The following is an 11,093-nucleotide window of genomic DNA, read 5'->3' on the forward strand; positions in this document are numbered from 1 at the left end:
ACATGGTGGCACACGCCTTTATCACAGTGCTCGGGAGTTTGAGGCCAGCCTGGGACTACAGCGTGAGTTCCAGGTCAGCCTGGGCTACAGCGTGATCCTACCTCAGGGGAAAAAAAGGAAAAAGAAGGCTGCCTAACATGAAGGCAGTTAATTCATGTTAATCTATGTAACCCTTGGGTGTCTTTGTAATGGGGTAGGGAAGGGACCTGATGTCATAGGTGAAATACGATGGAAGGAAACTCCACTGTCACAACATTAGGAAGTTGGCGTCAGTACCTAGGGAAGCCTCCTCTGTTGGGGTGAGAGGTAGCTAGCCCACTCGTGGGCTGTGTAAGCCAAGAGTTAGCACTCCTACTTCTCAGGCTCTGCTCTTCAAAGCAGTTTGCAAACTTTTAGATAAGAAAGTTCCAGAGGTTAGTCTTCCCTAAGTTTAGGGCTGTGCAGAAACATGAACTATTTCCATTATTTCTACAAGTTTCTTATAGTACCTCCACAGACTTTTCTTATCCCACTTACACCATGACATAATCCATTGATTGCACCTGCAAAATACATCGCGATTCCTCATACGTCATTCTTCTGCCACTTACTCTGCCAGGTTGCCTTCATTCCGAACAATCACTCACTTATCTCCCTTTTCCATCGATTGATTCCATTACTCTACCTCACGGAAGGCCATGGCATATGTTCACAAAGCTTACATCCAATCAAAAGCTTCTATACTGCTAATGCTTAAATTTCTATTACATTCTTAATAAAGGGCAAATAGCCCATCCTAGCCTAGAACCCTCACGTCTTCAGACAAGAACCTCGCTTACCACATTCTGTTCTTCACCCTTGAAAATCCTATACATACCCTCAGCTTTTCTGGCCTTTCCTCCATTTCTTTACTCTGTCATGGAATTCAGAAACCCAGAAACTTTACTAGATGAGCCTCTGTGCTTTTTTTTTTTTTTAAGAATGATTTTTTAACCCTGTGACTACCATGATCATTTATTCAGTTCTATAATCTAGAAACCTATGTCTTATCCTAGACTATCCCTCCCATCTCAGAACCAAGCAAGCAACAAATCCTTTAGAAAATCTCATTTAAGCATTCATTGACTGCTCTTGCCCTCACTGTGGTCACCATCTAATCACCTATTTGTTAAATGATCATAATATCCCATATTACTTCTATGTTTATGTGAAAGATCCAAAGGCCATGAATAAACAATAGTATAATTCTAAGTTTTTGACTTTTTCAAGTTGATTACCTGTAGCTTTTACTAAATGCTAATGAACTATAAAAATGAAAATAAAAGTACCAGAAAGAAAACACACACATGATTTTTGCTATCTCTAGATGTATTTAATGTGAATTTCACAATTTTGATCCTACATGAATGGCCACAAACGGGTCTTCTGCAGAGTTACTGATAGAAAAGTGAGCTCTGCCATCGCCAGAAACCTGGATTTTAATTCCCGTGCAGGTGCCATCGATTTTATCTCCAGAAATGACGTCACAGTACGTGCCGGCAGGAAGACCAGTTTGTAGATCTATTGACAGAGCCCTGAAAAAAAAATTGAAATGTACTATTTAACTTATATTGAACACAGTCAAATCAAGATAGATAGCAGACTAACTCTAAAGCAAGTAAGTGGTTTGACTTTGTGCCTTAGAACTCTAAGTAGTCAGGCTCCATGAAAACTCAAAGCCAAGCTCTCTCCAGTAGATTTAAAAGCATTCTCAGGACCACAGGTCATCTTACAAAGGACTAGAAAACTCCTGAGCAGGGTTGAATATGACAAAATAATGAGTGAGAGACACTAATGAAGATTTGGGACAATTATCACCATTATAGTCAAGTGCCACCTATGACAAATACCAAGTATTTCATAATTACTTATTCTCATAAAGCTGAAATATTTGACTAGAATTAAAGATAATCTGGCATTTCTAGGAAGAAGTACAGAGTATAAAATATAAAGTCTCATATAAATTTAGTTGTGTTTTCCCATCCAGAAAATTAAACAACAATCTCTGCATTTTTCTTGCAAAATAGAGATACATTACTTTGCTTTGTTTTCACCCTTAGGTCAAAAAAATATAATTTATGCTAGGATATTCTCTATACATAAGTAGAAGTAGGCTTTGGGCTGAAATATTTCAACTCTGTGCACAGAGATATTCTGGGCTAGTGCCCTACCTGTGAGGGAATCAACAGAGGAAGAAAATGGAGTATAACTATTATGCCTCAGAACTCGCTATTCATCCCCAGGCCACCAGGCTATGCTAAGACCTAGGATGCCCCTAGAGTAGAAAGTGAGACTATCTTTGAGCATCAGTCCATACCTCCCAAGGTGCCCCCTCACTGGCAAGTTTCTCCTCCCTTAAAGTGAAAGGCATAAAAGCCCCCAAGTACCACTTTCTCCCTGTCTATCTTTCCCTCTTTCTTCGTGTGAGCAGACCTCTATCTCTGGCTCTATTGTACTTCAGTATCTCTCCCTTGTCTGCCTCTATCTAGGTCTTTCATCTGCCTCTCTCCCTAAACACCCATTCTGTTTCTGTTTTCTCCTCCTCCTCCTCCTCTTCCTTCTCTCTCTCTCTCTCTCTCTCTCTCTCATTAATCCACTCAAGGCTTACTAACATCAATGGGTACCAGCTACTAACACCACAGCTCACTGGAGTTACTGTCCTCTGTGCTCACTCCCCAAGCTCCTGCTTTCCCTTTCTGGAGAGTATGCTCCCTCCCTCCTAAAGCCATCCCAGCTCTGAACCTAATCAAATAGATTTTTCTCTTTGAAGAAATGGTATGGTCCTATAACTTCTGTTCAACCCAAACCCTAACAATTATCATAAATAAAAGGATAGTAATCAGAAGTTTCAGTAGCCAAACTAAAGAATTCCCAGAGGAAATCACTGGCCATCATCAAGTAGATGTATGCATTAAAAGTAATTATCATGGGGCTGGAGAGATGGCTTAGCAGTGAAGGTGCTTTCCTGGGGAGCCTAAGGACCCATATTGGACTCCAAGTCCCAGGTAAGCCAAAACACACAAAGGTGAGGCAAGTGCAAGGTCGCACATGCCCACTAGGTGGTGCAACTGTCTGGAATTCGATTGCAATGGCTTATTCCCTGAATTCTCTCTCTGTCTCCCTCTCTCAGATAAAATTTTAAAAATTATTTTAAAAAATAAATATAATTATCACACTTAACTGGGTGTGGTGGCACACAACTTTAATCCCAGCACTTGGGATGCAGAGATAGGAAGATTGCTGTGAGTTCAAGGCCACACTAAGACTGCTTGGCAAATTGCAGGTCAGCCTGTGCTAAAGCAAGACCCTACTGCCAACCACCCCCCTTTAAAATAATTATCACACAAACTTAGATAATTGGTGAATGCATACTGAAGAAACAGAGGAACTGTTGAGAAATAAGCTAGAAAAAAATAGAATTTTCCAGTATAAAGACTACATTCTTATATTGAAGATTTCTATAACTTATTGTCTCTGCACCACATGCATATACATATGTAAATATGTACACGACACTGTAAGAATTAAAAAAAGAACTCTACTTAAAGTCTATAAAATTTAAGAGAACAAAGACCCAAAAATCATTTTTCTTATGCACTTTTCTGTTAATTATGTTTTCTTAATCCACTGAATAAAAATCTTTTTAGATGAGAAAAGTAAATAAGGGAAAAGAAAACAGTAAGTCAATAGTATAATAGTATAAAGTACTGTTTTTACTAGACATCGCCTTACCAGTCATCATTGTTGAAGACAATGAACCCTTTGTTTCCTCTTCCAAAAGCCACTTGGTTGCTATCATTATCCCACCAGTTTGTAAAAGGCTGCCCGTTAACTATGTTTCGGAATAGTACCATGTTCCTAAAAGCAAAAGTCAGATGAAGTATTGATTAAACTTCAAACAGTATGCAATAAAATGCTAAGGAAAATGTTACTAGAAGATATCACTGGCCTGGAGAGATGGCTTAGCAGTTAAGGGCTTGCCTGAAAAACCTAAGTACCCAGGTTTGATTCCCCAGGTCCCACAGTTAGCCAGATGCACATCATGGCGCATGCATCTGGAGTTCATTTGCAGTGGCAAGAGGCCCTGGTGCACCCATTCTCTCTCCCTCTGTCCCTCTGTCTCTAGTAAATAAACATGGGCTGGAGAGCTGGCTTAGTAGTTAAGCGCTTGCCTGTGAAGCCTAAGGACCCCTGTTAGAGGCTGGGTTCCCCAGGACCCACGTTAGCCAGGTGCACAAGGGGGCACACGCATCTGGAGTTCGTTTGCAGTGGCTGGAGGCCTTGGCACGCCCATTCTCTCTCATGTGCTCTCTCTCTCTCTCTCTCTCTCTCTCTCTCTCTCTCTCTCTCTCTCTCTTTCTCTGTTTGTTTCTCTCAAATAAATAAATAAAAATAAACAAAAAATTTAAAAAATAAAAATAAATAAACAAAAGATAAAAGATGAAAAAGAGAAGATATCGCTAAAGAGATGCCCCCACCTGATCTGACGCCAGCGATGTTCACAGACCCAGCCATTGCCACAAGTCGTGTCTGGATTGATAGTCACTTCTTTGGTGGCTCCATTGTTATTTGGTGGTCCCATCCAGTCATTAACATCCTAAAGAAAAAAAAAAAAAACACCTTATTGGTTGTTTACATGTTTTTGTTCTCCATCACATCAAACCCACCTAGTTCTTTTCCTTGGGTCTCTGTTGTAGAAGGTGAAGATCAACACCTGAAGGTTGTCCTCTGACCTTCAAATGTGGCCATACATACATAGTCCAGTCACACATATGTAAATATACATAAAAACGTAAGACAATTGCTTTATTTTCTTGAAAGTTATAGGTATTCTCCTAAAACTTACTTTGCCATTCTGAAAGTATCTGTCCCAACGGTAACTTGACATCACTCGTGTTAATCCGTAAGGGTGGGCAAGCATAAATCCAACGGCCATTTTGTACATTCTGTGAGTTACAAAACGATGTTACAGTAAAAGGACAAAACTTTTCATTACCACGAAAAGGCAGGTTACACAACTGAGGAGCTCCGTTGCTTACCTGGCGTCCCAGAACGTCAGGATTGACACTCCTCCAGCCCCATGTCCCCGCTGGTTGTCATGGTTGTCCACAAAGACAAGGGCTCTGTCAGACGGCATGAAACCCCAGCCTTCTCCCCAGTTCCTAGTTTAAAAAACATGTGTGTATATATGATTCTTTCATGGTAATCTAGATTAATCTAAATCCGCATCTCTTCTTATATTCTGTTAAATTTTCCAGTTAAGTTATTGTTCTATGGTAATTTGTTTTACATGCACACATGTTGTTATCAAATACATTTTATGTTTATTTATTTGCATTACATTTGTGTTGCCAATAAAATATTTTAATTCCTAAAACTGTCTTTTTACAGATTTCACTATATTAGAAGTTATATTAGCTCAAGAATGATATATATATTCATATACTATTATATAAGGAAAATAGCCAAATGCAGACTCATACTCTACTGTTGTAATATAATCAGTTTAGTATTTTAAACTAACTGATATATTATGTAAATTCATTGGTATGACAACATGGAAAATATAAGTAGTAGAATTCTTTTAATAACATGTTGGCTTTAACAGGCAAACATTGTCAAAATCTAGTGTACTTATAGGTAAAATTTTCAAGGTAATGTTTTGAGTGTCTAGAATACTTCCTTGTTATGGTCATTCTCAGTGTAAAAGAATAATAATTGAGGCATGGAAAAAATAACACTGAGTAATAATCAACTTGGTAATAGTTATCTAAAAAGTATTCTAAGGTGATAATTCATATTGGGGTGACATGGTAATAAATTTCTGACAGAATAAATGACAAAGTATATATTTACTTCAAGTACGCCATCTTCTCTCCATTCCATTTCCGGATCACTGTGCCCAGTTTTGCACCATATTTGAATTCTGTCACACGGCCATTCCCAAAGTATTCACTACTGGAGATTGCCTCACCACCCAGATCAATTACCTAGGAGAAATATAAGAAGCTGATGTAATTTTAACATAAGAACTTTAAAATATTGTAATGAAAAAAATAATATTCTATTAAAAACTTTAAACCTTTAATGCTATTTCTTCTTTTTAGATTATTATTTCTTGATAAAGCATATGCAACAATATTTTAAAAATTAGGGACAAAGTCATTCTTGTCCTATGAGAATTCTGGTATGATTTAGTCTAGACATAAGCCATAATCCAGCAAAGTTCACAAATATGCACTTACTATCCGGTGACTATTTTCTGTGTTTATTAACTCATATAATTCTACAAAGAAAACCATGAGTTAAAATGTCATTAGTTCTCTTCCTCACAGAAAAATTATTCCACAGAAAGATTGACCTATTTGCCTAAAACTATCTAGCAAAATAATTCAGCCAAGTGTCAAGTTCACAAAGGCAAGCTTAAGACTTCAAAGACTACATAATACTCTACCTTGCACATGGGTTTCCAGAGGGGTGATGAATGTCACAATGACACTTTTAGACTAAAAAAAAAAACACCTCTGTTCTCTCCCTCAGAATAAACTATGCTTTAAAAGTAAGTAATTTGTGTTTGAGGTAAAAGAAACTAAAAGGTACTGCTGTACAGAAGTGTTTCAGTCATTAAGCTGTAGAAATTGCATATTTAACCAGAGGCAACCTATTTTGTGGTTAGCAAAATGATATGTGCTCATCATGGTATTGATGTACCTCTTGATAAATGAAAGGTTTACTTCCTGCAGGGAACCACTTTGTATTCAGGTTATGCAGCTTATCCAAAAACGCCTTTATGTCTCCAGGCCACATGTGCTTAGCGGCGTCCAGTCTGAACCCAGCCACACCGATGTCAATGAGATGGTTCAAGTAGTCAGCAACCTTGGTACGAACATAGTCTTTCTCCAGTGCGAGATCAAGGAGGCCAGACACGCGACAATTTCTGACCTGTTGAGGAAAAAATAATGTTTGATTTATAAATATCTTCTCAGACAAGAAAATCCAAATGCGTATTTACTGAGTGATTAGTAAAATGAAGAGACTGGATATAAAGTTGATGGGCTTTTTAGATGATTGCAAAAATTTCTCTTCACTTCCTTTCCCCCCTCCCTTTGTGTCTGCTCACCTGTTCCACCCTTACATCCTTCTCCTAGTTCCTCAGAAATCCTGCCATAATTTCAGATTTTTATTCTTCAAAGGGTACTGGGGATCAATCTCATTTTAAACAAGACAGTGATATAGTGCCCTACCCGAACTTTATCTCCAACCCCATGTCTAAGGAGAGTTTTTTTGTTTTTCTTTGTTTTTATTTATTTTGGTTTTCCGAGCTGAGGTCTTGCTCTAGCTCAGGCTGGCCTGGAATTCACTATGGAGTCTCAGGGTGGCCTTGAACTCATGGCAATCCTCCTATGAGGAGAGTTTTTGAATGTTGATGTGAGTTCTTATTTCTATTAACTCTGTCATGACACATGCTATTCTATAGAAATAATGGCACCATATAATATATACATATACATAAGTTCATGCAAAAAATTATCCCGGGGTCAGTAGTTATTTTGTCCTGTTCGTTATATTTAAAAATCTACCTGATTAGCATCATTGTAGTTCTGAACTTCTCCGTTGGAAGTGTGACATTTCCCATCATTAAAGTCCCATCCAGAGTACGGCACTGCTGGGAAGTCCTCCTTGTTAGCGTTGTAGTAACTCCCACAGGTGCTGCTCGTCCCCGCGCCACCAGCCGCGCCGCACATGTGGTTGAGAACGGCGTCCACATAAATGCGCACCTGAAACGGAAAGCATTGATTCAGATGGACTCAGAAACCTAAAGTGTTTTTGATTAAACTGGCAGCATGTTAATAAAGCCTCACATATTGTTTTTCAGTTTTATTAATTGATTTCCCAAAATATTAGCTATCCAATATGAAAATAAACTTACATGACATATATAGAAACAACTACCCTAAGTCTAGTTAGTGGTCAGAAATGAAAAAGGACTGGCAGCTGAAGAGCCAGAAACTATCACAATTACACAGAAACAAAAATATCAGTTTCTGAAGATGTTGAAGCTAATTGAAATGGGAGATTATAAATTTTTGAAATTTTATTGGGCCACAAGGTAAAAATATATATACTCTCTGCTTAGCATCTGAGCAGAGATAGGTGTTAGTATTGAAAGGGATACAATATCTATTTGCCATTGAAAACATCAATAGGGCAGAAAACCCTGGAATCGTACATGAAATGAGAAACCACAGAAAATGGCAGCAATTTCCATTTCTTAGGAAGAAATGTTACTAGGATATGTGTGCCATAATGGGGGAGTAAAAGTCAATGTTCTGTCTTACACATGAGCTCTTATTAAGCTCTTAAGCATGTTCTCCTCTAGCGTAGAGGTGATGTGCATATAAATGCAAACAAATAGGAACCCAAGGCAATAATAATTCACTCTGAGTTATAACTAAAGTATAACTGTTCAAAAGTATGAAACTTTCTGCTCAGAAAGAAGCAAACAGAGAATCCATCTTCCTACGGGCCACAATGAAAGGTGAATTCACTCACACCAACGTTGTTGCACCTCGCCACCATGTCTCGGAACTCATCTTCATTTCCAGACCTTGAGCATATTTTATAGCTGATGGGTTGGTATCTTTCCCACCAAGGTCTTGAAGGATTATAAACTACAATATTTTCATTGGGTGGAGAGACCTGCAAATGAAAAATCCTGATGAATCCAAACTGTAGCATATTTTATATCACTAAGTGCTCTAGAAGCTAATCAAAGAGGAAATCCTTTCTTAATCATTATGTGTGTAGCTATACAGCTTTAGACCCAATAAATGCATTACCAACATGTGGGAGAGGTCCTGTTGGTATTCTGAAACTAAATATAATGTTGCCAACAGTAGCAAATCTTCTCTTTCTCTAAAGACTTATATGTTAACAAAAAACTGCTTCAGGTTCACTGGTGGGGTTACATTAGAATACCACTGTGTATAATCACCAGAACTCTATAACTCAATGTGTGAGCAAAACATACCTGGACCCCTCCAAATCCTTTGGGAGCTAAGTATCGCTCACATTCCTTAGCAATATCAGCCCAGCGCCACTCAAAAAGATGGACAATAGATGTCCGTCCATACTGAGTATGTGGGGTGTACTGAGCCCAGCAGAGCCCGATGGCAGAGAGCAGAAGAAGAAACCTCATCTTGATTTGAAGCTGTCAGTGTTTCTAGCCGCTACTCAGATTCCTGAAAAAGAGTACATTTCCCAAAATAAATGGTAATGAATAAATATTTAGAGTACAACTTCTTTATTCCTAATCTGACAAGTATTATCAGTAATCATTTTAGCACCACTGACAAGAACCATTCAGGAGATTCCCCAGGAGAATGGTCTCACATACTTTTAGAACTTAATGATTTTTCCTATGGAAAGAACATAATCCTTTTCAGCCATCTAGTGCTTGATGCATGTAAACTGCCATGACTCATGTATCATTTGAAAAGAGAATGCATGAAAAAACATTTGGAACATCATGGAAAGTCAATCCTACTACACAGAAGCAGAGACAATGTTCTTGCCACTGCACAACAGCATGGCCATATCCAACCCTGGCCTTTGGCATAGGCAGCATCAATATTTGATCATTATATATAAGTAAGTTTAAAGGAATGACATAATTGATACTTTATCCCATTAGATATATTACCGCAATCAAAAATATCAGGTTTTAACTAAAGGACAGCTATTATACACATCAGGATCCCATATGGCCACATAAATTGTCCAGATGGGATTATCCTCCAATTATTAAAAATTTAAGAGTTCGTAACAACCAGATTAATTCCTCTTGAGCATACAGCACTTATACCAATGCACATTTGAACTAAATGAGATATTAGATGAAAAATATGTCATAATTCAAACACTGAGAGTAGACTTTATAATCATATCACTAAAGAAGATACTCATATTTTAACAAACTCAGGTGGGAAACTGATCATTAATGCAGCAGTGAATGGAACATTATAAAGTAGCCTTATATATTTGATAGCAGCATACAGGATTGCCCACATTGTGGCATAGTAACATTTTAGAACTTTGTGGCCAATATTAATATAACTAGAAGAAACTTAATACAGCAGCCAGTATCTTCCAGAATCAATTTGCAAGCATCAAGAACTGTGCAGAACTCACTGAACTTGCCATCACAGTATGAAATATACCCATAATTGCCCTGACAAAAAGTCATGAGGGCATACACACAAATCTACACATGACAAAACCAGCAAATCTCTCAACACCTACATACCGTGTGCTGACTTACCGTCTTGTTGGAACCTTCTGACCTGGATCAAAGTGGCAGATATCACCTAAGAAGCACAATTTATTCTCATCTTGGAGCAACATTCTTATTATCATTGGCAAATCACATGTGGTTTCCATTTCCATAAGACAGGCACCAGCAGTCTCAGCGATGCATCAGGTACCAAGAACAAAGCGAGGTTCCCTCGGATGCACAGGCTTTTGCTGTCAGGAATTACTCGGTAGATTGTGGAGAGCAGGCTGCATGACCTGCTCAGACTTCCTCTATGAAGAATAGAATAGCAGCTTTGAGGCTGTGCCTCGTCCTGAGTTTTCCAGTTTCCAAAGCCAGAGTTTGTCACGAGTTACTCCATTTTGCAAACAATGGCCAAGGTAGAATCAATTAACACCTGGTTAAAACAAGTAAACAGCCACTTCCTACCTGCCAGCACAAAAGCAGAAACTGATAAATAACTTATGGATGGCAATAAAAAGTTGCAACTGTGAACACTTCAAATTGTATTGGAAACATCAGAGACACAAACCGCTCGGTATCCCACTATAATTCCTTTCCTTGATGCCATACAGGGACTACCACCAGATGGTGTTGCATTATGTAACCAGTCACTCAGTTACTCGTCAGGGGACTTTCTCTGTAAGAGCTCCAGAGAAAGAACGAACTGTTCCCAGGTCTCAGCTCAAGCATACCTTCTCCTGCCCAGAATGTGTAGTCCATTCAAGGTGACACTCCGAGCTGTCTGACAGCTCTGTGCCTT

The 11,093-nt window shown here is 38.6% G+C and overlaps 1 protein-coding gene across 3 annotated transcripts; it reads right to left on the reverse strand.

Annotated features, from left to right (window-relative positions):
• Positions 1-1,363: 1,363 nt before the first annotated feature.
• LOC101615836 (pancreatic alpha-amylase-like) lies at positions 1,364-9,217 on the reverse strand. Of its 3 annotated transcripts, none has more exons than XM_004659063.2 (10): positions 9,050-9,217; positions 8,572-8,718; positions 7,599-7,796; positions 6,895-6,960; positions 5,875-6,008; positions 5,058-5,180; positions 4,865-4,964; positions 4,497-4,615; positions 3,751-3,876; positions 1,364-1,553 (listed from the first exon to the last, which is right to left on the reverse strand). In XM_004659063.2, the coding sequence occupies exons 1-10, from the start codon at positions 9,215-9,217 to the stop codon at positions 1,364-1,366; spliced, it is 1,371 nt and encodes a 456-aa protein (XP_004659120.2). The 3 variants fall into 3 exon arrangements, with proteins under 3 accessions (XP_004659120.2, XP_004659119.2, XP_004659121.2); XM_004659062.2 differs by having other exon boundaries at positions 6,730-6,960; XM_004659064.2 differs by lacking the exon at positions 6,895-6,960.
• Between the last annotated feature and the right edge of the window lie 1,876 nt (positions 9,218-11,093).

The sequence above is a fragment of the Jaculus jaculus genome, chromosome 19 (genome assembly GCF_020740685.1).
Source record: "Jaculus jaculus isolate mJacJac1 chromosome 19, mJacJac1.mat.Y.cur, whole genome shotgun sequence".
Classification (NCBI taxonomy): Eukaryota; Metazoa; Chordata; class Mammalia; order Rodentia; family Dipodidae; genus Jaculus; species Jaculus jaculus.

Excerpts from the sequence above, each read along its gene's own strand:
- LOC101615836 (XM_004659062.2), bottom strand. The coding sequence starts at position 9,217 with ATGAGGTTTCTTCTTCTGCTCTCTGCCATCGGGCTCTGCTGGGCTCAG. Across the intron at positions 4,616-4,864 it reads GATACTTTCAGAATGGCAAA|GATGTTAATGACTGGATGGG; the intron begins GTAAGTTTTAGG and ends TTTTTTCTTTAG. Across the intron at positions 3,877-4,496 it reads CATCGCTGGCGTCAGATCAG|GAACATGGTACTATTCCGAA; the intron begins GTGGGGGCATCT and ends TTTTGCTTTTAG.